This window comes from Gymnogyps californianus, chromosome 8 (assembly GCF_018139145.2).
Source record: "Gymnogyps californianus isolate 813 chromosome 8, ASM1813914v2, whole genome shotgun sequence".
In the NCBI taxonomy this organism is placed as follows: Eukaryota; Metazoa; Chordata; class Aves; order Accipitriformes; family Cathartidae; genus Gymnogyps; species Gymnogyps californianus.
In genome coordinates this window covers 29,742,811-29,769,833 of record NC_059478.1, presented here as the reverse complement: position 1 = coordinate 29,769,833, position 27,023 = coordinate 29,742,811, and the positions used below count along the sequence as shown (strand labels likewise).

At 41.6% G+C, this 27,023-nt stretch overlaps 1 protein-coding gene across 2 annotated transcripts; it reads right to left on the bottom strand.

Annotated features, from left to right (window-relative positions):
- Positions 1 to 2,708: 2,708 nt before the first annotated feature.
- SHISAL2A (shisa like 2A) lies at positions 2,709 to 24,900 on the bottom strand. Of its 2 annotated transcripts, XM_050901263.1 has the most exons (4): positions 24,719 to 24,900; positions 16,389 to 16,528; positions 9,309 to 9,383; positions 2,709 to 3,218 (listed from the first exon to the last, which is right to left on the bottom strand). In XM_050901263.1, exons 1-3 carry the CDS (start codon positions 24,898 to 24,900, stop codon positions 9,352 to 9,354), a joined length of 354 nt encoding a protein of 117 aa, XP_050757220.1. In that variant the 3' UTR covers positions 2,709 to 3,218; positions 9,309 to 9,351. The 2 variants fall into 2 exon arrangements, with proteins under 2 accessions (XP_050757220.1, XP_050757222.1); XM_050901265.1 differs by lacking the exons at positions 2,709 to 3,218; positions 9,309 to 9,383 and adding an exon at positions 15,891 to 15,951.
- Between the last annotated feature and the right edge of the window lie 2,123 nt (positions 24,901 to 27,023).

The window sequence follows — 27,023 nt, the reverse complement described above, 5'->3', positions numbered from 1 at the left end:
ATTCAATATCTGATAAAATATGAAGTCTATTTATATCTTAACTTTCTGAACTTCTAAACAAATGGCTAAGAAACGAACAAGTAGATCTTCCACAGACACCTACTAATTGACCACTCCTCTGACCTTATAGCTATAATCACTTCTAAATCTATTTGACAAAATCTTAAATTCCTTACCTCAAGAGAGAGAGGATTTCTGTGAGCTTCAGGCTAACGGATGAAAACTTAAAATCTTCTCATTTGTATTCCTAGGAAGTAACTGAATCTTTATGCTTTTCCTGCCTCATGTTTTCCAAAACTTGAAGGATGGAACAATCTTGGGGACCTCTCACATTTGTCATGTTAGGAAAACAATTAAAACAGACATTGTTTTCGTTCAGTAAAACTGTGACTTTTCTTTGGTCTTTCTTCCATAATTTAAAAATTGCAAAGGCCAAAGCTTTGAGGAATTAAATAAGGTGATTAATTATGAAAGTCATTAAGTACTTGATTGATATTGTGGGACCATTGATTAGGTATTTTCTACTTAGACCCAAAGTCAGATTAAAGACTAGAAGTGAATAGCCAGTTATTAATATTGAAATATCTAGAGAATGGTAGGGATGAGAAAGGTAGATCACTTTGGAGTGAGCTGCCGCTTCCTGCCAGTGTGACTCCAAAGAAAGATGCAGCCAGTCCCAGAACTACCAGTGGGACCCAGCCAGCCTGGTCCCAATGCAATCGATCAGGGGCTGCTGCTTGTGCTGCACCGCTGGCATCTGTAAATGTACAGAGACAAAGCACGCTTTCTACATCCCACAGTCCGTGAGGACTATTGCATGCTATTACACAATTCTTCTCCCATTTTTATTTTGCCCTTATGATTAGAAAAATTCCTCAACTTTGAAAAACAATAAAAAATGCTCATAGCAACTCCTGCGAGTTTTATTAGCTTCTGTATGGCTGATGGTAGCAGAGCAGCCCTGAGTTTGCTTTACTATGGTCATTTAAACAACTTAAGCTTAAAATGTTCCCAGGGCAAAAATTAGGGCTATATCTAACAAGAACATTAAGCCTTATTATGTCTGTTAAGCACAGGAAGCCACCCTTGTTGCGACTGCACATTACGTTTGAAAGCTGTTATGGGCAGCGTACTGAATTCCCTAATCTAACCAGCGTGGGAGGTACTTTTTTGTGACATTTAGAAACCCTCAATTACAAAATAACCAGCTAAAAGGGCAAAGAAATGGATTTTCCTAACACAGTATCAGAAAACAAACAGGCACTGGACATAGGCAAAGAACTGGAAGCATTTTTTTGCATTCTGGTTTTCCTTTTCTTCTGTTACTTTGATATCTTAAGATACTCAAAATGAATAAAAAGCCCAATATCCGAGGGAAAAATAACCTCGTCACCTGAGGAATCAAACATTCAGAAATTGCCCAAGAGACAAAAATCAAAGCTATTTTGATCTGCAACATTCAAAATAGAATAGAGTATCTTTTATTACTTTAAAATATCTTTAATACTTTAAAATTTAAAAATTACAAAAGTGCTGGCTCAAGTTTGTATGAAGTTGAAATAATTTAAATCTTCTTTTTTTCCATGTTCTAGAAGTCTTTTATCGGTGGTTTAAAATGAAGCATACGATTCCACAATGTGTATCTCAGGGCTGGGATCCTCAAAGGAAACCAGATGGCAAAAATCATAAATCTTTTTCCCTTCTGCTCCTTGACAGTCCCAATCAAAAAAGTTATGAGGCTGAAAGATCAAGTTTATGTTCTATTGTTATAAAAAATATTTTCTTTGTGCATCCAATGTGGTCTTAATTTCCTGGAAGTCCACAGCAGCAAATGCCAGTTTAGTGAGATAGTATATACAAATAGTTCTAGAAAGAACATATACCACATTCTCTATTTCTTTTGGAGGCACGAGTGTATTATTTCACACAAGTAATGTGACTTAAGAGTAGCTTAGACTGGAAACACTTGGAGTTTTTTGATGCATAATACCAGACAGCTGTAGATAATGCTAAATTTCAAGCACTATCACACACAAAGATGTCACGCCCAAAATGTAGACAAGGATCTGGTCTTAAAAAGTTGAAGCATAACCAGAGACAAAATTGATATGGTAGGTAAATATTTTAGGCTTCACCTGCAAATGGAAGATATAAGCTGTCTACTGCCTTCACATAAACAGCATGGTTAAATATTTTAGAAATTCTTTTGATCACTGATCTTAAAGAACTCTCACAAGATAAAAAGAAATCATGATCATTAATGATGTTCACAATTTGGAGGCTGAAAGCTTGAAAGACTTGAAAGCTCAAATATGACAGTTAAGACTATGTTGGTTGTTCCTAAGACTTCTGGGGAAATAAAATGTGTGATTAGAGCTCTTTGATTACCTGAAGTTAGTTCAACACTTCACAAATTAGTGCTCCAAACTGGAACACTACCCGAAAATTTTTAAAGTTTGCTTCAAAATAAATATTCCAACATATTTTGATGTAGAATCTGCAAAACATTTGTGGATGTTTATTTCAATTCATTTCAGTGTTTACTGTTTCCTATGAAAACAGCTATTGAAATCAAAACTTCCCTACAAAAATTCACTTTTTATTAATTTCACTTTTTTGTTGGAAAATTCTCCCATCAAAATAATTTTAAGATCTGTGAGAATCTTCTGAGGAAACAAAGGTGGGGAAAAATGATAAATTAAGAAAAATACAACACAAGTGCCAGATTTTATTGAGGTACTGCGTTCACATATGTTTGTGCACCGAACAATCACATTTGGCTAAAGACAATCATATTTGTGATGTGAAGACGCCACATTAAGATGGCACACAGGGAAAGCTTAAAATAAAGCTTGATCAACATGGTGTGCCAAATTCTGCTCTGCTTGACAACTGTGTTATCTCATTGGAATTGCACAGGGTAAAGACAACAATTTGCATGAAAATGACTAGCAGCAGTAGCTGGTATGTGCAAATCAAAATATAATACTTCTCAGTACAGTAACCATACACAAATACATATCCTGGCACAGCTTCAGATTGGTCTCTGGTTATTGACAGTGGTTGTAATAGCCAGGAAACACTTCTGGAAGAGAAAGTCAGGTTCTCGTGGCTCACAGTCACAGTTCATCCTTGTGGCTCCGGAAATCTCTTGAAGCCACTTGGCTTTGTCAACAGCTTGTTTCAGTGGGGGCCTTGTGAAGGATGCAGCTCTGTATCTGCAAAATACCAATCAATCACAGTTAAGAATTAGACTGAACAGGGGAAGATTTTTTTCCTCTGCTGCATAACAGAGCTGATAAGGAGATCCTACAAACAAATGCAGAACAAACCACACAGCTCAACGCATTTCATTGGGATTACTTCTTTCCAAGCATCTCATTATAGTCCTAACCTTTATCATGTGAAGAATTACACCTCTGAAGGGCATCACTACAGCTATGAAACACTAAATGCCTCCTCTGGGGAGGTACATGGGTAGATCTGCTGTTGCTCCTCTGCTGTGCAAGTGAGGATCTCTGCATGTGATAAAGGCTCAAGGCACAATGGTGCTAAAACAAAACAAAAAAGGCTTAGCAGATAAAGACAGAGTAATTCATCTAACATTTCTATGCAGTGCCTCTTGGAAAAATGCACCAATATCTACATTAAACCATGCTTTTTTTTTTTTTTTTTTAATGATAGACGTACTTATAATATGTGCCTTTAATCCTGAAGGATACCAAAATACATTCCAAATTACACTTGAAGAATTTCTATACAAAGAAATTACTCTACTGCTCATTAAAAGAGGATTGATTCTGAGGTGAAGCACAATAGCTGTTGGTACAGCTGGGTTTAGAAGCAGATGTTTGTCTGGACAGGCAAAAAGCAATGGACATGCATTGAAGTCTGGCCATAAAATCTCAGCTAATTCAGCTACTGACAGAAGTTCTGAAGTGTGAAATCTTGGATTTCAAGGCAGATGGCAACTAGCAGCAAAGAACATCACTTCAATACTGGTTCATTGAGAAGAATGACACTTATCCAAGTTATCAGTGATACTTTTTGTAGATTCTAGATTTTATTCTGCTTAAGGCTCTGAGGATGGTTGTACATTCCTGACCAACTTAAATCAAAACGTATGAGACATACATATAAACTTAGATTTGTACTCTCCCCTGGTATTGCCATCTGGTTGACAGCAGGCTCAATATGAGTCAGCAGTGTGCCCTGGCAGCCAAAAGGGCAAGCTGCGTCCTGGGATGCATCAAACACAGTATACCAGCCAGTCAAAAGAGGCGATTAGCCAGCTGTATTTAGCCTTGGTGCATCCTCACCTTGAGTACTGCGTGCAGTTCTGGGCCCCACAATTTAAGGATGTAAAGGTCCTCAAATGCGCTCAGAGGAGGGCAACGAAGCTGGTGAAAGGGCTGGAGGGCGTGTCCTGTGAGGAGTGGCTAAGGACTTTGGGCTTGTCTAGTTTGGAGAAGAGGAGGCTGAGGGGTGACCTCATTGATCTCTACAGCTTCCTGAGAAGGGGAAGTGGAGAGGGAGGTGCTGAGCTCTTCTCCCTGGTATCCAGCAATAGGACACACGGGAATGATTCAAAGCTGCGCCAGCAGAGGTTTAGCCTGGGCATTAAGAAGCATTTCTTTACTGAGAGGATGGTCAAACACTAGAACAGGCTTCCTAGAGAGGTGGTTGATGCCCCATGCCTGCCAGTCTTTAAGAGGCATTTGGACAATGCCTTTAATAATTTGATTTAACTTTCGGTCAGCCCTGAAGTGGTCACACAGTTGGACTAGATGATCATTGTAGGTCCCTTCCAACTGAAATATTCTATTCTATCTCCACATACAGCATTTCTGATTAAATATCAGATCAGAAGGGAGCTCAGATGTTCCTATTATGGCCATCACTTTTTCTCCAGACTAGGGGGCAGACCCACACACAGCCTGACACAGCACCCAAGACTGTCTCTACTCAGAGCAGCTTGACAGACATTTCCTTCCCAGACCTGGGCCAGTCCAGCAAAAGCCAGGGGCTGCTGGTGTGGCCTAAAGGATGCCTGGAGCTAAGACACAGCCCCACACACACTAAGGCTGTAGAGATCCTTCATCTATCTCCCTTTTGACAAGTTTGAGTCTAGCCTGTTCAAGATGCCCTTGGAAGAAAGTCCCACAAGTTGCCTCAGTGGCTGGTCCAGTACTACTTCTACCCTTATAGTTTGGAAGAATTTTTGTTACTACATCTGTGTATTGGGTTTGCATGGCAAGGTTTTGGTAGCAGAGGGGCTATATGGGTGGCTTCTGTGAGAAGCTGCTAGAAGCTTCCCCTATGTCCGACAGAGCCAATGCCAGCGAGCTCCAAGACGGACCCACCACTGGCCAAGGCCGAGCCCATCAGCGACGGTGGTAGTGCCTCTGTGATAACATATTGAAGAAGGGGAAAAAGTTACTGCACAGCAGCAATTGCAGCTGGAGAGAGGAGTGAGAATATGTGAGAGAAACAACTCTGCAGACACCAAGGTCAGGGAAGAAGAGGGAGGAGGTGCTCCAGGCACCAGAGCAGAGATTCCCCTGCAGCCCATGGGGAAGACCCTGGTGAGGCAGGCTGTCCCCTTGCAGCCCACGTAGGTTAATGGTGGAGCAGATATCCACCTGCAGCCCATGGAGGACCCCACACCAGAACAGGTGGATGCCTGAAGGAGGCTGTGGCCCCATGGGAAGCCCGTGCTGGAGCAGGCTCCTGGCAGGACCTGTGGACCCATGGAGAGAGGAGCCCACACCAGAGCAGGTTTGCTGGCAGGACTTGTGACCCCACGGGGGACCCACGCTGGAGCAGTCTGTTGCTGAAGGACTGCACCCCGTGGAAGGGACCCACGCTGGAGCAGTTCGTGAAGAACTGCAGCCCGTGGGAAGGACTCACATTGGAGAAGTTTGTGAGGACTGTCTCCCATGGGCGGGACCCCACACTGGAGCAGGAGAAGAGCGTGAGGAGTCCTCTCCCTGAGGAGGAAGGAGCAGCAGAAATAATGTGTGATGAACTGACCGCAACCCCCATTCCCCATCCTCCTGTGCCACTCAGAGGGAGGAGGTAGAGAATTTGGGAGTAAAGTTAAGCCCAGGAAGAAGGGAGGGGTGGGGGGAAAGTGTTTTTAAGATTTGGTTTTATTTCTCATTATCCTCCTCTGATTTGACTGGTAATAAATGAAATTAATTTTTTTCCCCCAAGTCGAGTCTGTTTTGCCTGTGATGGTTATTGCTGAGTGATGTCCCTGTCCTTATCTCAACCCATGAGCCTTTCGTTATATTTTCTCTTCCCTATGCAGCTGAGGAGGGGAGTGATAGAGCAGCTTTGGTGGGCACCTGGTGTCCAGCCAGGGTCAACCCACCACAATCTGGGTCTGCTTCAATGTGAAATTCAGCACATTACTTACCCTGCCTGCCACAGACATGGAAAATAATCACTGTCCTCTATTTCAGATAACTGAACACTGTCACTCATCTTTTCTTTTCCAGACTTAAGCCTGTCCTGCCATTCCAAAATCTTCATAGTTTTCTCAGTTTTCTCTCTTCTCCAGTATATCAACACCTAAGAGCATTACTTTAACAGAGGCATTGTCAGCACTAACTGGAGCAAATTATTACCTTACATCCTATATACAGTTGCCCTCTTTAGTGTGTCAGACTAAAAGAAGAGCCCAGAACACTAATACTCTGTTTATCACATACTGTAAATCCCCAGATATTTTTTCCCCACACTACTTAGTCAGTTATTCTGCCTTAGGTATATTTGAGGATTTGATTTCTCCTTTTAAAATACAGTACTTGCTTTTATCTTTTTTGTATTTCACCTTTTTGATTTCAGACCATTTCTCCAGGGCACTGAGATAATTCTGAAAGGTAGTTTTATCCCTAGAGTCTTGCAACCCTTCCCAGGGTGGTATCATCCATAGATTTTATACATATGCTCTTTAGTCCTTCAGTCAAGCTTTTACTACTCAACTGGGATAGAGAACCAAGACATCCTTCCCTCCAAAAATGTGTTTGAGAATGAGCCACTGAAAACTTCTCTTTGACTGCGTTTTCATAAAGACCTGTAGTCATAGCCACTTGTTCCCACTTATCTGACAGGCAGAATTACCTTGACAAAGAGAGAAATTAGACTGGTTTGTCATGATTTGTCTTCCTGAAATCTGTGTCGGATTTTTCTTGTGCGTAACTCGATTGTTTAATTATTTGATATATTATCACTCCAAGTTAGAAGCGATGCCTCCAGCTGCCTAGTTCCTCTCCTTTCCCTTTTTAAAGCTAAGAGCTGTGTTTGCCCTTTTCCTGGAAAAGAGCATGCAAACAAGCTTGAATTGTATGCTGAACTACATCAGTTGCAAGGGTGTAGGGGGTCCTGTTCCTAATTAAAACCCAATGAATTTGGCAGAGGAAGTATGCATGCTAAATCAAATCTAATTGCCACATGTAGCTTTCACACAGCAGTGGAAGATTTGCAGCCACTGATGGACTCTCTGGCTTATCACTGCACTGTGAAGTGGCTCTCCATAACAGGTGAGGGCATGAAATCTGCAACAAGCAAACAACATGAAAAGCAGAAGACAAAAAACAATTAAGAGACCTGGAATTTCTACCAACACTTAACTGGATTATCTGTTGAAGTTCAGAAAAGATCCTTGCCTCCCTTTTCATTTTCACAGAAAATTCCCAGCTGCTCCATTCTGGATCTGGAAGCAAAAAGGCTCACAGTCTAAGGGCATAGTTTTCCTGGTTTTAGCCCAAAAAGAGGTCTCAAGTATTCTGAGTCTTCATGATAATGCCAGCCTCATTTTGCCAACAAAAAAGAATTGGATAATTTATCCACAAAAAAAGCTTCTAAATTTTTTGGTCTTTATATAATGCATGCATTCAAACCCTACAAAAAAAGTCCTTTGCAGCTGGCCTTTCAATTCTCTCTCCTGTAAGCAATAGTGGTTAGCAGGCTACACTTCAGGTCACTCCATAAACATTAGTCTCTATAACACGGTGGAAGGCAGGCAAACTGAAGCATGAGTAAATGAGAGGCTCATGGCCTTCAGAAAGCAATGCCACATTCACAGACCTGAACTGAGGTCTCATCTCAGTGCTTAGCGCCTGCCTCAGATATTTTTGGATTTTCTCACTACAGACGGCTTTCTGACTGCAGGATCCTTTTTAGTCTTCCCATGGCATTTTTCCCCACAAGCCATTTCATTTGCAACAGCAGAAAAAAAAAAAAATGTGTGGAGGTGGTTAGGAGTTTTGAAATGAGTTTTGTTACAAGCATTTTCATGAGGACAAGCAGCCCAAACCAACCTGTTATGCTGATAATAAAGAGAGCTGAGAAAGATGCATTTGCACTTACGATGCACAGGGTGGCTTTTTTTTTAAGGGTACAAGAGAAAGATACACGAAGCAGGGAACTCTGACACATTTACTTTCCTGCTCATCTAAGAACAACTGCTGAGCAAACAGGCCCATTTTTTTTTTTTTCTGTCACAGACATTGCTGATCTATGGCTATTCTCACATTCCGTGGCTGTTTAGCCATGAGCTTTCACCCCCCGCAAAAAGCAAAATGCCATCTGAAGTCTTTTGCATTATTCATAAATTCCTCTTAAGTCTGAAGTACAATTCATCTGTACTGGCGTACATTTTAAATACTATTTTGCATGGTCTGTGCCATAGGCAGTTTGACCTTTAAACATGATTTCAGCATAAAAATCAAGTCAGCATATGAAACCTCATTTTTTGCAAGATAACCCTCTTCAGTTCTCTATCAGCACTTGACTCAGCACTCGTCGGTAGCATCCCCAAGAAGCAGAGTATGACTAAACTACCCACCAGATACTTTGCTGCTCTTACCCTTTGTCACACAGGAGCCTTTCTAGCAGTTCATCACTAAAGAATTTCTTTCAAATAAGTTACAATGGCTGCCTCCTTAGTAAGCCCTGGTGCATCTGGGACAGCATCAGAGAAAGGACAGACAGCATAAGGGGAATGTAATCTTCTCTGGAACACAACCATGATGGAGTATTCATGTACAAGTAAGTCAAGAAGAAATTTCTCTATGGAAGGACTCTGTTCAAGTCTCTGCAGATACTGCCCTGTGCAAGGACAGCATCAGGGAAAATCAGAGACAGTTTATTAGTGCTTTTCAGAAAGCTAAAACCCACATAAAGAATCATGGCATTTTGAAAAATGCTTATCATATCTGCATCACCACATATAAAACAGAGCAGAGAGTATACAAACACAATAGAGTTAAGATGAAAATCAGTGTTCTCACTGTACCTACTTTTGTTACAGCATTGGTAGAATCCATCCAGTGCCTCTGTGTTTTAACATACTGAACTCCCTCTAGTCTCACTGTCTGTAAAACAAAAGCATTTTTATTAAAACTAACAGCATTGTTCTTCCTTTAGTTGCAAGTAGTAATACGTAGATGTGCCCACTGCACTAGAAAAAACACAGTTCCTGGAATCTTCCTCTACAATTTTTAGAGGATGGGATAGACCAGAGCCATTCCACTTTCCATTCCTGAGCCTCTGGGAGGCTGCAATTATTAACTTACTTGTGTCAAAAAGGAATAAACATCAAGATGAAGAGCAGTTTAAGGCAGCATCACTGTGGTATAAGTAGGACCTATAGCAGGAAATCAGAGTCTCCTAAAAGAAATGGCAGAAAAAATTCCCATATTCAAGAAAATAGATTAGAAATCTCAAACTTTCACCTGTCTCCAAACATGATCAGTCACTACTGCCTTCACTGCACCTTCCATCCAGTGATCCCAAAGCACCGCATGGGGAGAGGCTCCAATACTTCTTTGCATGAAAGAAGTGTCACCCTTGTTTTTCTCAAAGATTAAAGGGATGACAGGAGCAAATAAAGCAATTTTTAGTTAGACATTTCACCAGTTGCCTAGAAAATCTTAAGTTCTGGCATCTCCCATCTTTTGAGTGCTTGGTTTTGAAGCTTAGTAGTATTTGAATATTGTTTTTCAGAGCACAATGTCATAGATTAAAATAAATAATAGTTCATTAAAATTCCACCGGGTAACTGATACAGACACCTGCTTGGAGCAGAAGGGCTGGAATCTTTAGATTCAGTGCAGACAACTTGAGTTTGCCCAACTGATCAGAATAACCAAAGCAAAAGCAGTCTGCAGTGGGTCACTGTCAGGAAGGGAGAAGAGAGATACTCTGCCAGCAGTTTTCACTGATATCTGCTGACAGCAGAGAAAGCAAAGCTCTAGAAGGAAAGACTTTTCTGACCACACTTTGAACTTCATTTCTTTTCTCTCTTACCTTATATTCATTCTTTCATTCCTTTCCCGCTTTCCTCACTCTGTTTCCAGTCCTAATTTTCTGCTGCTATGCTTTCCATGCTAGTCCCCATCTCCATGAACAACAGTTCACACTGAGACCTTCCTATCTCTTTTCTCTGCCCTAAATCTCTAGTTGTTCCAACCCTGTGCATGCTTTCCATCTGCAAGGCTCCCTCTCCATCTCTCTCCCCAAGCACCCGCCTCTGCTCTCCAGCCCACTCACAGCCATTGTCCCACTCCCTGGCCCTCTCAGGAGTTTCTCCATCCCCTCCGGCATCATTGCCTCCCTGCTCTGCTGCTCTCAACCGCATTAGCCCCGTCCTTCTTCCACATCCTCCCAGGCACACCCAGGTCCTTGTTCAGTTGCAGTTTCTCCTTTATGTCCTGGCTCCAAAACCTCTCCCTGCTCCATCTTCTCATCTAACTCTCCATATGGAGCTCATCAGTCTTCCTCCCAGGCTGAATTTCCCTGTATTTCCCATTAGCCTCTAGTCCAACACTGTCTTTGACCTCATTTTCCACTTTCCCACTGCTTGGGCCAACACAGAGAACAAAGAGAAAAGAAAAGATAAGCATAACTGGGCAGGGTACTTCTGTCCAAGGAAGTGTGTGGGAAGGGATCAAAAAAGGTTCCCTATATCCAATAGGGATGAGAAGTTAAGAACTCTAATATTTTCATTTAAAAAAAAAAAGCTTAAAGCAAATTGGGCAAAGGAATTATTTGGTTTTGAAGTGTTTTGAAAGTTGCATTTTCTTTTGTTTTAATTGAAAAAACCTGCAGTTTGGTTTCAAAATATCAAAATGGGATTTGATAGTTTGACATTTCAAAAAATCTGTACAATAATATTTAAGCCATCTTAGTTGAAACCAAGTCTTTTCAGTGAGTTATTTCAGCTTTTAAAAAAACCAAACCCAAAATGTAAAAAAAAAAAATCCTTATCAGTTATAGAGGAAGGCACCCTGTTTTTGAAGCCTGTCTAGATTCCATATCTAAACCAGCTTACAGCATCTATGGGTATCTTTGCGGTAAAAAAACCTGACTCTTAATGAGCTGCAAAAAACTCACTGCTACAAGAAAGTTTGGGAAGTTTAAAAGCTAAGGAGTTCAATTTAAACATTTCCAAATTTAATCTTTCTAGTGATGTAACTTTGAGCTAATGCTACCTTTCCACTAAATTTGAATTCCCAGCTCCAAAATAGGAAATTTCTTAATTTCCTAAAGAAAAAAAAAATTATTCTGGCAACTCAGAAAATGTGTTTACAAACTGTTTGGGTCACCAAGGTGGAGAGTCTCTGTCTACCTTTTTACCTCTGATGGCAAAAATTTTTTTTTTTTTTTTAAAAACAGTTGAGCCCATTTGGCTGATTTTTCCCATATACAAATATCTGGGGCAGATGGCTGGCAAAAAGAAAAGTAGCCTAACTGGGGAAAATTTAAGGCCAGCTGCAGAAAGACCATATGGTGGAAATTATTGATAAACCTAGAAAGCAAAGCTATCAATGCATACTCCAAAAGCACAGTGTCTCAATTCAGACAGCAGCTATCTGGTTTCAGAACCAATAGAGTCAGATAATTCTACTGAGCTAAGGAGGAGACAGTATGAGAATTTGGTGCTTTTTCATCAAATTATCTGAATGTTTCATATATTTGAATAGTGCCCATGCAGAATCTTTAATTAAGGAGAGAAATAGGGACAGGAAGGTCATCTGGCTATTTTTGGAGCTGAGTTTTTCCTTATTATGAAATGAAACCATGAACTTTTGCATACTATGTCGTCACTGCTTTGTAAGAACAAGGAATTAATCTCTTCTATTAAAGCACATTTTTCCCAGCACTTACAAGTAATTTACAAGGCCACAGTTCTCTTCACACTCCAACCCAAAGGTCCCTGCTGTCTGACTCTGAATGCATTACAGAGGTCCTCCTGCGCTAAGTTTCAAAGGTAAATGTTAGTTACCATCATAAAATGTAATTTGCTATTCTCACTTTGCAGTGGTATAGGACACCACGCCCCAAAGGTTTTCCCAGACTAATGCTGGCAGAAATACAGGGGCAACTCAGAAAATGTGTTTACAAACTGTTTGGGTCACCAAGGTGGAGAGTCTCTGTCTACCTTTTTACCTCTGATGGCAAAACTCATTCCAAGGGGCCAGCATAAATGACCACTCCTCTCCCATCAGCTGCTTGGTCAAGGGAAGCATATGTGCGCCTTTTCCCAGAGCTGATCAGCAGATATGCGTCTAGATTCCTCCTTTTCTGCCTGTTTACCACTCCTCTCCTGACAATTATGCAATCTTTACTCAGTCCTCATCTCCCCTAGATGCTCCAGCATTGTTCACTCAGCCTTAACAAAACACTTGCAATCTTGTGACTCCCTAGTTCACTACATTTTGAAGGGGATAATTCTTTTGCATAAAGAGAAGTTTTTTGGTTAGAAGGAGAACAAAGCATATGACCAAATCCCTTTCGTCTTGGGAAAATCCATAACATTTGCATTCTCAGGGCTTGGATTTCTTTGGGGCCTTTATTTACCAAGAAGAAACACTTTTAGAGCTCTCCAGCCTTCAAATGGGAGAAACAGAAACACCTACAATGAGTTCAATGAAAAATCCTTTCTCTCAGAAAACGCTTACTGAGCCACTGGTATGATTAAAAAGTAAGTTCACTATGCTGAGAAAAAGTATGCTCCAATGATTTGAATATTCACCTTGGTCTCAAAAAGCATGGCTCAATTCTCTGTACCACAGAATTCCTATGTCAAGCTAGTCATAGAGCCATGTTTTTAGAGATATCACAAGCAAAAGGACAAAGGTCTTCTGGTTAGTGATGTCCTTTCAAAATTCCACTGGACATTATGTCTAGACTGACATACAAAGCATTAAAAATATGACACTTCCCTGCAGTTCTGTCTCCTTGTGAGACAGGGCTAATAGCATCTTTCTACTTCAGAAAGGTAGCTGTGAGGATAAATAGAGGAAAAACTGTGAAGCACTTTGACACTTCAGTAAGGCAGACCATTAACCCACAAGCCAAATCCTAGGTGAACCTTGCATTCTGAGGCAGAGTGCAAACAGTAAGAAAGCAATGTATAAAGAGCTGAGATTTTGCTTGTAAAAGGAGAGGATTTCATTGAAGGAGGTAAATAAGGTACATTGCTGCTTTTTATTAAGAAATACTAGATCTGATAAGAAACTAGACCGTAAACTTGAGATACGGGATCTTCTCGTTTGCCTGTACACACTGTCTTACATATAAGGGATCTACTCTGCACTCTACACTATGATACTACAAATAGAAATTAGTATAACTCCATTAACATTTAAGTAGTTACTCCTGGTCTACACCAGTGACTGAGCTCATTTTTCCTGAAATTCAGTTCTCAGATTAAAATACCAATTTTTGCTAGGGCTAACAACACGCTTAGCTAACTCAGGAACCCCATATGTAATATCTGTGTTGATGCTATTGAAGACCATTTGTTCAAGACTAAACAGAGGCAAATTCCAGCTGATCTGCCTTTTGCAGAATCAGAAACTTTAACAAAGGCTGCACATCCAATTTATTGTTAGATTTATGATTGATCTTGAAATTATTTCTGTAAAAATTCAACAATTCCACTTCTATATTTAGGAGATCTCGGATAAGCCCACAGAACAATGACCAACTTTGACTATTAGATGAGGGAGGAAAGGCATACAATAATCAATTGTATGTTTAATGAAATGCAAAACTCCAACTGAGCTGATATATTATGGGTGAAATTGAATATAATAAAAAATATTGCTTTCATAAATGAGTGCTCTCTGAAGACATTGCACAAGACCTAATGTGTGACACAGCCTTCATCTAAAGGCAAGACTATGCTAGTTCAGAAAAAGCAGGGCTGAACTAAGTTCACAGTTAAAACTCATGGTCCTCAGGCCTAAAATTTTCTGAAGCTTCTAAAAACTGTTTTAATTTTTTAAATTCATTTTTATTGCCATATATGATTATGCTCAAATCTCAGAAGAACTGAAAGAGGAGGAGAGAGGCTCCTTTTATTGTTCCCCAGGCCTGAAAGCAGCTAATCAGTCACCTCATAAGATACTCAGACCTTGCATGACTTCCATGCAAAAGAAACCCAAGTATGATGAAGATAAGCACTCAGGCTTGTCAATGAAATCCTTCAACATTTTTAAAGATCTCTCAACCTTGGCAAAGCAACTGGCTTTCAATTTCTGCCAACCCACCTCATCAACAGCTAAAGCTATCAGAATTTAGATGTGAAATAATTGTCATTCAGAGCAGCCAAAGCAGCAGAATAATAAAAGTGAAAAACACAGGATGAGAGCAAAGTCAAAACAGTGTTTAAATACAAAGTAATGCAGTCTGAATAAAGCTCAAAACAATACAGGAGATGGTTAGGAAAAAGCAAAGATCTCTCAGCTTTCTGGAGTCATAACACCTGGAATGATGAGAGACAGGATGCCTATGTGAATGCTGGGTCATCAGTGGGGGAGCTTGGGATGCTGTTCACCTCACGATGGGAAGAAAGGAACGATCTCTAATGCCAAAGCAGGATATGGTTTTGCAGCAGAGTTCGAGTCTGTAGAGAAAAATGGAAGCACTTGGCAGTAGTGGTGCAATAGCACCTGCCTCCTTCCCAGCTCCCCATATGCCAAACATGTCTGGCACAAAAATATAAAGCATGAGAAAAACAGCACTGTTGTCCTGGCAATGGATTAAGAGCTGATGCCATAGCAGGAAAACCTGACGAAGAAGTTAAACAGCAACACATTCAAGAGCAAAATGCCAGTTTATAATTAGAACACAACCATCTTGTAAAAGATCACTAGGCATTTTGTTCATCCCACCCGAGACTTTATTTAGGCCGTTCTAGGTAGCAGGTCTTATTTCCACTCTCTCTCTCCAGGACAGGTGTGAAGTTTTCAATTTGCAGATTAGTAGCAGTTTGCTGAATGTGTGGCTTTCACTTTGGCAGCTTGCTCAGCTTATATAGCTCCAAAGGGAGGCTTTGCATTTCCTGACGGCCCTATAAACCACTTTTAGACCAAAGCCTGCATCCTCTGGAGAACAAAACAAGACAGAAGAAGTTTGGTATGAAGTGCGCTGTGTTAACTGGACACTGAGGAGGGGGCTTACTGCTGTATAATAGGCTATAATTACAGTAACTCATTGGTCATTTATTGCCATGCAGGTATGGAAGCATTTTAAAAACTAGTTTAAAAAAAAAAAGAGTTTGAGGTGAGGGGACTTTTTTCCCACGAATTATTCCCCTTTTTCAACTTGTTCAACTTCCAAGGCCTAAAAAAGTACAACATTCCCTTTACTTCCTACAACTTTACTGGTTGAACTATTGAAGCCACATTTAAACATTTACAAAGTCCAAGACAAAAGGCGAAACTTATCACATCCCATCCCACCATCAAAACTTGCAGTCAGATTTCACAAATGTAGTGAAATGTAGCAGCAGCAACAACAGGTTTTCCCATGCCAGTGGGCTAGTGCTGACTACATGCACTGTTCCTGCAGGCATCCACCAACGCAGTTTGGGCACAAAGGTACGGACTACTGGGACTGAAGCAGAGAGTCTTAGATTTCAAAGACTGGATCCTACGTCAGGAAGAAAGAAAAAAAGAATGATCTCTCCCTGTCACAAGAAAATACACTTAAAATCTCTTTTGAGATTCTTATTCCTAGAATGAAATCACTACTATATGTTTATGTACTCTTGACAGGAAATCCAGAGCAACTAACTCATTAAGCCTCTTCCTGATAAAGGGTCTTATTTGTTCCACCCTTACTCGGTATTGCAGAGTTTTACACTCTTCCTACTACTAAATAAATATACTGAGCTTGTGTTAAATTTTTTCAGTTGAGTTTGGTACAGATTTCATTCAGAAAGTAAAACAGCAGGATAGCTTGACTAAATCTTGAGGTCCCCATCAGAAAGAAAATAGGTGCTGTTGGATTTCTCCACATCCATTTAAAGACAGAATAAGGCTTTTCCTCTGCAGGAGATAATGTATGTCAATAACAACTGGTCTTACCTGCCATCTGTAAGCTTAAACCAGTATCCAGTTTGCTGCGTGGCTTTGTGCTGATAAACAAATAACAGAGAACACACACAGTGATGATAAAAGCAAAGAGGACCACTGCTGCTATCGACAGGCCCACGAGTGCTCCAACACTAAGAAGAGAGAAAACCAAAGAAATTAAGTGTACAAACAGTCTGGGATACCCATTAAAACAATAGTCAGAATGATGTCTGGAGGTTACTTGTACTCAGGCGGGGGAGTGACTGTGCATTTTACTGTAAACAAAAGTTTAGAGCTCAATACTTAAGTTGCATAAACCGGAATTATTTCATTGCTCTCGGAAGGGTCAATGTCATTACACAGCAGTTGAACATCTGGCACTTCACGACATTTCATGTTGCCTATGCATACTACTCCTGAGTGATTTAAACTGTGTTTATGAAAATCAGAAATAACTTCATGCAGTAACTGGCATCAGTGAGATCAAAACCTTCTCCAATGCAGTGCATATTCCCAGATAAGCATATAATCACATGCACACACAAAAAGGGATTCCAGAGCTCCAGGCAGCCCATGCAAACACCTTTTTCTCAAACACCATGACTATTAAAGCTACATTTTCAGTCTGAAATGCCATTTTTATTGCAAAAAGAGCCTGTTAGAGCACTTTAAGCAAAGTACACATTTGTCACTGACTTCTCACCAAGGATGACATGCCCATAAAAAAATAGGATAAAAAATGTGCAAGCCATGTTATTCAATTCTGTTAGCAGCTCTGTAGAGCAGGGTGGAAGTACTGTGATCACTGTTGTGCCTTTGTGTTAATGCAATAAATCTCCAGTCAAGACTGGAGAAGTTCTTCCATGATCTTTGTCAGGGTAAAAAGAAAACTAAAGATGAATTAATTTACACACAATATCAAAGGCATCAAAGGAGCAGGAACTTAACTATTCAGGAGGCCAAACATACAGTAGTATATGTAGATTTTATCAAGATACTACTTCTGCAGCATAGAAGCTACTTTATACTTCTTCCATAGACATTCAGTGAGACAGTATATGTATATACAGAAATCTCTTTAGTAGTTTCCTTATTTCCAACCCTTCTTTTCAAGTCTTTTCCTCATATAAAATTCTCATGATGAAATAAAGGACCGATTGCAATACAGTCTAGCTATCATTTACTATCCTCTCCTGGGCCATTTGATGCCTTTAGTGTTCCAGTCTTCTATTCTACAGTCCAAGCCAAAGACACTGACTTCTGGTGAAATTAAACAGTGGCCTTTTGGTCACAGATGAAGAGAGTCCGAGGATTGAGAATCCTTATATTACTACTCTGGTATATTTACAATTTTGACATGTAAAAAGGACAGAAGAGAGATGAATGTCTTCAATTCTATGAAGTCCATCCTCTAGTGATAAAAATGCCTTTATACATCACCGCTATCAGTGAGAAGTCAATTCTACCGTGGCCTTGCAGGGAGATGAGAAGAATTGTGCCTCGGGATGTTTTTATGAATTTTACATTCAAGCTACTGTAAAGCTTTTCTACAAGCTCCCATAACACTACTAGACAGATATGTCCACAGGAGAAACTCTTAAGATCAGCAGGATGAGAACAGCAGATAGCGGTATGACTTTAAGATGCAGTTCTCATTAGTTATCAGTCAGATCCATTAATGAAGTTTGTGCAATGTTTAGCTCCATGCACAACTAAAATAATTTGTTATCAGCAAAACAATTGGTTCTGGAAAGAATAGCTTTACCCTTACAAAGATTTTTCACGGTATTTATCATCTGCGTGAACTAGAGTGTCCTTATATGTTTCTGTATATATGCACGGATTAAGCAAACTTTTCCTTATTGTTTTTTGGCTCAAACAAAACTTACAGGCAAGCAATATTCTGCTTAATATGGAATCTGAATATGTCCTTACAGTTAGAGATCTCACCTGGGTTCTGGCCTCATTTTTGCATTTTCACTTGGAACACCTTGATCCAAATGGACAAAACAGAAGAAATATACTACACTACAGGAAGCTGAAGTGAGCAGCAATCGAATCAAGAATAATCTCCACAGCTGAATCTATTTGAGGAATTAATACAAACCCAAAGGCTCTTCAGAAACAGGTATTTGTGCTTTTTTTGTCATGTCAGTACTAGCCCTATTTTAAGATTCCATTTAAATAACAGTCTGCAGTGCAGGACAAAGGAGGTTGCTCACCATTATCCAAACATCAAGCAGAATCAGCTGTCCTAAAGCTGACTAGATCAAGTACATATTAATGATTATATGTTTTTCTATTCGGGCATCTATTACTTCTCAGTTGTAGCTCTCCTCCATGCAGTTGCAGAAGATGACATTAACAATACAGTTGTGTATTGTACAGCACAATGCATCTTCAGTATCACTACATAACTTGTGTAAGATGCTTTGTGAGTTACAAATGGCAAAGGTAAGAAAAGCAGTTCCTGAGGAACTCTCCAGTACTTCCTACTACAGGTCAAAGACTTATCATAGGTTATATGCCACTAAAAGTGTTTGTCATGCTCCAGCAGCAATGTGAAAAGATCTCACCCAAAACATGGAGATCAGCATCACAAAACCAAATAGACACCCTGGATTCCACTTCCTAAATCAATCAGAAACTAAGATTCAGTTTGTACTCTCTTTTTTTTTATAGTTAAAACTATTATCAGAAACAACATACCAAAATAACTATGATCATTGATCATTTTAATGATCACCCTCCTCTGAAAATAAAAACAGCCCTTCAGCATGTCCTCTAGATTCTACAGCAATTACTGTGGTGCTGCATATCCACCTAGAAAAGCCCTTGCTAAAAACATTTTGCCATCTTCCCATCTTTACCTTAAACACTAGGTGTTTAAAGTCCACCCAGCAGTCCACATGGTAACAGTCTACAGGCCTCAGGATATGTCTTCAAGATCAGTCTTCTGACAGCAGAGACATTAAACAAGCAAACTAAAAAGTCAGTCTTGACCACAGCTGTGGCCTCATTAGCAAAAACCTCTGCATTAACAACCCACCCGCCCCCAAAACGATGATCTAGCATAAAAATGGCAATGAAGGCCTAGTGGTAACCCTGACAGCATTTACACAATTCTTTGAACATCAGCAATGCTAAGTTTGGTAGAAGATCCACAGATCAAACAGAACTCTCCCAAGTTACTTTCTACATACAATAAAGATACAGCCATACCACACATTTCACTGATGCTCCTATTGCTGTTACACTGAGTGCCACACACATGCTTGCAGCACTGCTGCACATCTCTGCACAGCCAAAGGCTTTACTGAGCAGAGAGGCTCCACTCTGTCAGCAGACTCTCCAGGGCTCCCCAAGCTGCTGTCCAGAGAGCGGCTTAGTGGGTCATCAACATTTCTGTCAGTGGATGCTCAGCATCACACACCTACAGTTATTTTTAGTCCATAAAATTAGTCCATCCACACCAACAACAGCTAGGAAAAATTTAAATATTGGCTAAGCAGATGCAGTATGTCCACTGATAGACTAAAAAGAAGCTCATGAGTCATCTGGATCCGAGTGAATCAAATGTTCCTAATGCCATTGCTGCAGTGATGTGTTGTATGTAGTATTTGCAAAGCAAACAGATAAATATTCCCAGGAGACTGGAAGAATGGGCATACAGGAACAAAAGACTTGCTATTTTGGAAAGCCAAAACAGACTCCTAGAGATGTGTACAGCTAAGCAAAGCTTGGTTACAGCACTAGGTCACCATGGTTCTATGGGTTTTAATTAATAAAGCATTTCAAATAAAATCCATACTTGGCCTGCCAGAGTTTTAATCAAATATGTAATATTACATAAAACTTATAAGAGGTACGGATTTGGAAAGGATACCGTAACTCTATTTGATACTGAAAGAAGCCATTAAATTTGCAAAATAAAACTTAATTGAACAGTGACAAAAATAATTCTAAAATATTTTAAAACAATGAGAAACAAAGGTGTTGACTGAATCTAACTGCATCACAGTTCAGTACAAATACTACATGCTCAGCATTTCTCCCCTTCCACTCAGCTTTGGGGGTAAAGTAGATGTCATGATGACTGCATGTACAGGCACAGCACATGGCTCTGAAGGGTGAGCTGTTCAGTGTTTTGCTCACTACTGTTTTATACCATCAGTGTTTTGTGGTTTCAAAAGCTGCATAACCTTCTGGTGAATTTTGTACACCCCTGCCTTTTACTAATGTTTTCTTCCCTGCTCCATGGGCTCCTGACTGCTATAAGAGATAGAAAAAACACATCCTTCACTCTTCTTTGCTGAGGTCAGCTTTTCAAGAAATGTGGAAAAGGAACCTAGGCTGCTCTAACAAAAATTAAAGATACTATACTATTTGATTTTAAGTATGAGCAAAAAAAAAAGGATAAGTGAGAAATTGATAATATTAATTACAGATGACAATTTCAGAGGAAAGTATGAAATGTGTCAGAGTCACTCAAAGGTCAGTTATTTATGATTGTCCAGCAGCTCCTAGTACAGCAGATGTTAGGATGCACTTGTAAAATACTGCAGTTTTTGAAGGAGTGGGAGGGGAAAAGATGGTTCCATTTTGCTAAGGGGTAGTGCAGTATATAGCTCAGTACAGTAGCTCACATAGTACAGACAGTAGTGATTTGGCAAAAAAAATAGCATAGGCCTGCAAGCAACTACTGCTTCAGGTTGCCTAGGCTGCTGGTTTCTCCATGAACTGCTTCCGTCAGAGCTGGCTGCCAAGTGGTCTGGCAACACATCTCCCACAGCAGGAAAAACGTAAGAGAAATATGCAACAGCTTCCTGAAATTCTACCTGGTGTGTCACCAAACAGAAGTAATCCCTGAGATACTACCAACCACTTGGTGGTGCATTCAGTCACTGCTTTCAAATTAATGGGGGGAGTAAAGCAAATGAGTATTTAGGATGAGAAACTTAAAGCTCTGGAGTAAAGCAAAACCTGCAACAATTCCCCCATCAGAGCTTCCAACTCCCTTCCCTTCCTCAGTATGTTCAATCTCCAGACTTACCTTGGCTGGTTTGACTAACCCTTGAATAGTTTTAAGTCTTAAGGGTTTCAAGTCTTAAAAGTGTCCTCAAAAGCTGTAAGAAGCATTTGAAGGATTATTTTAACATATGGTTGTTACATACTGATAAAAGTAACAGCCTGAGACAAAGACAAGCAAGGCAGTGATCACCAAAACATTCTGAGAGACCAGAAAATGCTATTTTTATGTTTTCCTTAAACTCCTAGTGGAACTATCATGTACAAATGTATACAGTTTTCAAAGTGCTGTAATACCATAGGGTTTCCAGTGTGTTAGTAGCTAAAAATTGTGATTTGATTTGTTACTGGAAAACACTTCTGAAAACAGAAATTTCAATTCTAACCACTCAGCAACTTTGCTTAGACAGGTAAATTGTATTTATTCACCTCTTCTCTACGATGGATATAGACTGTTTGGCAGAAGTTAGGCACAACCAAAGCCCCACCAATTGCAATTTCCTTGGATCCTTTCAGCAGCTTAGGGTCATCGTAGAGAAAAAAAAAAGAACAAATCCTGAAGTTTCAAAGTTTTGGCCCAAATTTCTGACCTAGGTGGACACTAAGCAGTCACACTTCTCAGTGTAGAAAATGTTTGTAAAGGAAGATCCTTCAGAGAGGTGCTTCATTAAAGCCTCTCATGGTATCCAGTTCTTTGAGGTACTTTCTGAAAAGATCAAGCTTTAACAGTCTTCACTACATCTCATCCAGATGCAAGAGCAAAACTTTTTTATCTTAATCTTTCAATAGTTCTGCCATCTTGAGAAGGCTTCCTGTGACCAAAATAATCAAAGACTATGAAAAAAATCCTATAACATTAAAACAGTATGGGTATTTGATGAGAAAAGTGTAAAAAAGAACACTTGGGGGTGTCGTGTCTTATCAGAGAAGCTGAGGAATTCTGCGTCAGTCACAGCTGCAGATGGCTGGGAGATTCCCACATTCAACCCACTATTTGTACCAGACAAAGAAAACTAAGTAATTATACACTAAATATTAGACAAGATAAATTAAATGAGAGTAAGCCCACAGTACTGGATAGCATTCACCCAAGAGCCCTGAAGGAATTCATATGTGAAATTGCAAAACTGCTGGCCAAGGCATGCAACCCATCATTACATAAGGCCACTCTGCCAGAGACGGGTAGCCTGGGAGCATAACTCCAACCTAAAACAGGGCTCTAGAGGGTAACCCAGGAACTACAGACTAGTAAATCTGACTTCCATCCCTGGCAAGACAGAAAGGTCTGTAAAAAAGGAATAATATCACTAAGCCAAGAGATAAACACAATGTCAGGGCACTGAGTGCATCTGGGTTGCACAGGGTTGCACCTGATCCTGGCTATCATGACCCAACCCATGATGCCCAGGCCTGCCCCGCTCACCTTACCTAGATACGAGGGACAGGTCCTTTGATGGTGAAGCCACTACCCCCATCCACCTCATTACCACACTCTGCCCTCAGGAAGCTGCTGGCACTTGCTGCTTCCTGACATAAAATCTTTGATTAAAGAGTCAGCATTACTATGAGGGGAAAATACTGCCTTGTTAACCTGCTGGAGTCTATGAAGTGTCAATAAGCAGACGGATAAAGGAACCCAGCGGACAGAGTTAGATTTTTCAAAAAGCCTTTGACAAAGCCCCGCACTGAAGGTGGGACTGAAAAGACTGAACTGACACAGGATTAGGGAAAAGGTTCTGTTACAGATTCAAGGCTGCTTAAAAGAATAAGGAGCAAAGCACAGGGCTAAGTGGTGTCTTTTCAGTATAAAGAAAAGTCACCAGAGATCAGTACTGAGACTGATTTTATTCAGTGTCTTCATCTATGACCTGGAGAAGAATGAAATCTGAATTTCTGATGATCCTAAGCCCCTACAAGCGATCAAATGCTAAAAGGGCAAGGAATGCTAGAAGACTTGCGGAAAACTGAGTGAGCAGGCAAAAGTGATGTAGATGAGCTTCAGTGTACATAATGTAATGTATAAACAAACAAAACCAAACCTACATGACAATGAACTCAGAACTGGCAGTTCTGAACTCAAGACAAGTTTGAGTCATCAGTAACAGCTCACTGAAATCACAGAGTCAATGTGCACCGGCAGCCAAAGACATCAACAAAACATTAGCCACCAACAGGAAGGATTTTGAGAGCAAGACTGAAGGCAGCATTTTGCCACTGTGTAAAACCTTGCCATACCCACATCTTGAGCACACAGCTCCAGATTAAGCACCTCTAAGAGCAGTGCTGTGGAGTGAAAAACGGTATGGATGAGAGGCAAGTAAAATGATCAGTGGGACATAGCATCTGCCTCAATGATAATCCAAAAGGACTAAGACTGTTCAGTTTGGAGAGGTGAAAGCTAAGAACTGATGCACCAAACACAAAATTTTGAACGTTGTGCATAAACTGAACACGCAATTGTTGTTCACCAAATCTCACAATACTAATACTAAAGGGCACTCCAGAAAACTAGTAGGAAACAGTATAAAACTGATAAATGGATATATCTTCAAACTGCTGCCACCGGGGCTGCAGAAGCAGACAGTAGAAGTCCAGAAAGGGATTACACAAAATCAGGGATAACAAGTCCATAAAAAGACAGTGAAAGCACCATGTAGAGGTGTACTAATACCCTGACACAGCCAGCGTGGATGCTGAAGAGCCTGAGGGGAATCAGGCACAGAAAGCAGCCAGGCTTGCTGTGTGCAGCTCTCACTGCCACTGCTGGAGATCCAGTTGGAGCTCAACGGGCCCTCGCACTGACCCAGGAGAGCACAAATCTGATCATCTGCCATCTTCCAAGGGGAAAGTTATGTAGTGCTTGACCTTACTACACACAGAAGAGCAGCTAAAGTCACTGGGAACTTTAAGCACACAGCACCTTACACACTCAGGCCCCGAGACAGCTGTTCCACTCACACCAAAAGGACAGAGGGACACTCTGGATGCTCTGTACACAGGTACTGAGCATTTCCCAGCGCTTCCTTATAAAGACCATAAGTTATTTCTTTCAGAAACCACTCCGGCACAAGCAGAAGTCTCTTTAGGCAGCAGCTGCAGCTCTACCGCTACTCTCAGCGGGACAAAGGCAGCCTGAAAGCGCCCGGCTAGAAGTACCTCAGAAACACAAACCCGCTGGGAAGCTCGGGCAAACACGAGTCTCCCGCCCCCCGGGGCCGCCGAGCCTCGCCCGCCCGGAGCCTCCCCACCGCCCGCCATGCGGGCCCGGGAGGCACTGCCGTGCCGGGGTAGGGCAGGTGCCGCTGCTCCCCTACCTGAGCCACCACATGTAGCTGTGCTCGTAGGGGAAGAAGCTGTGGGGGTCATCGCAGCAGTACTTGACGTCCTGGAAGCCGCAGCAGTACACGGCGCGGACGTCGCCGCCCGTCCGCGGGCAGCTGAACCCGCTCACCAGCACCTTGTCGGCGTTGAGGTAGCTGCTGCACTCGGCGCTCATGGTGCGGCGGGCCGCCCGCCGGGCTGCCCGGCGCCTCGACTCCGGCGGCACCCGGGCGGGAGGTGAGGCGGCGAACGGGCGGAGCTCGGGCGGGCAGGGGGCTGCACTGACGGCGGGCGGGAACGGCCGCGCCCTTCCCCCCCGCCCCCCCCCCCAGGGGTCGCCGCAAGGCGGGGAGCGGCGGGAGCCGCCCGCGCCCTGAGGTGAGGGAGAAAGCGGAGCGCCTCCCGCCCTTCGGGAAGGGAGGGGGGGAGAGGGCCGTGTGGGGCTGACCACCCCCGGGTTGCTCACCTCAAAGGCAGCACCCCAGCGTCCCTCGCGGGGCCTTGGTTCTCCCTCAGCGCTCGGTCCCACGTCGAGGAGAGTCTTCGAGGGTCTGCCCCCACCCATAAGCCTCGGTGGGGTCTCAGGACAGCCAAAGCAAGGAGGTAATTGAGAGGGATCACACCTCAGCTGGGCTCAGGATCCCTTGGCTTTATGAGGGGTAAAAACTCCACATAAATATTTAACATTTCTGGGAGACCAGACCTCTACTCTTTTCAGAGAGCATTTCTTTTTAATATTTTAGACTACTTTTTTTTTTTTAAAGTGGGGCCCAGGCAGTCATTCTATTACCTGTATGAAAGAGCCTCTCCTGAGGGAACAGTGGGTACATCTCAGCTCAAGATGGCACACATGCATCTCGTGTGCACCTCTGCATGGGATTTGGTTCATGGAAGAAGAATAATAAAAAGCCTCCAGGAGAGCAATGGGTAGATGCTGCCCACTCCAAGGACCTGGTCCTCAGTCAGTCTCCTCTCTAGATTGCAAGACAGCCTGGATCAAGTGCTTTGCCACACAAGTGACCTCCGCGAGGAAGAGTTCAGGTTTTAGAGAGAAAGAAAGTTGTACAATATCAGTAGAGCTTGACTTGAATTAATAAGTCCATATTAGTTCAACTAACACTTTACATTTTAATTTCAGGTCTTGCTTTGAGATGAACTCCAGGCAAGTGGGAGTTTCATGTCCTCTAGCTAACTGTCAGGCAACAGCAAGACCCAGGAGTGATGGCAGCTTAGGGAGGGGCAGTGTCCTCACAAACCAGGGTGCAGTCCAGCAGGATCTGAACATGGTCAGGCTGGTGAACAGCGACAGGCACCATCAGTAGTCCCAGGCAAGGTAAGATACTGAGTCAAGTTCAGGGTCTCTCCAGGAGACAGGACAGGAGGCAAGTTACCTACAGCATAGGTCTGAAGTTCATCCAGGAGGACCAGCAAGCAATCCAGGCCAGCAGGAGACAGGACTGAGCACAGGCATACCTCTGGCATAGCTTAGGGAAGGTCAAGCTTCCCTGGCATGAGCTTAAATGTGGGTCCTGGACCAATGAGCACAGGGTGTGGGTGTGGTGAGGACCCAGGTGATGCTGGTCAGGGCCTGTTGGTGGTTACCTAAAGCCCTGCCACTGATACCTTCCAGTACTACATACAGTTCCCCTACATTAGGGTGTTTGACTGTACTTGCTAAAAAGTATAAATATTCTTCAGTTGCTTGGTTGATTTTATTTTGTGAAATCAACCCTGACTTAGTACCAGTTGAAATGAATGCAGAAATTCAGTCAGAGTCTGTCTGCTGAATTACAGATTTGCCTTCCTAATATTTAGATGTATATGTGAATAGCCAGGGAAGATTCAAATTATTCAACTCTTGGGTGCCTTAAGCTTGAGCAATTTGAGAATTTTACTTTAGGGACCTCAAAAACAGGCTCAACACTTGATGTTGCACTACACAAAGTGAGATGAATGACAGTGATGTGGCTGGAGCAAAGACTCCAGAAAAGGGGAGACCAGGAGGAAACAATGAGTATTGAACATTAACAAAGAAAAAGGCCAGATTACTAAGAGATTTTATGAGAGTTGTAATTTCATCACCTGCGTTGTTCAGATGAAATCAGATTTAATCAGATCAATTGTTTTATAATAACATTGAGGATTAACTTATTCAGAATATATACAGGAAAATGGTTACCAAAGACCAGAAGGCAGCCTTTTTACCTCAGTTATGTCACTACGTGTTAGGGTTTAATCATGACTTTTGTGATACTTGAGGTCTTTTTTAGAGACCAATCTCCTGGTCATTTGATTCCG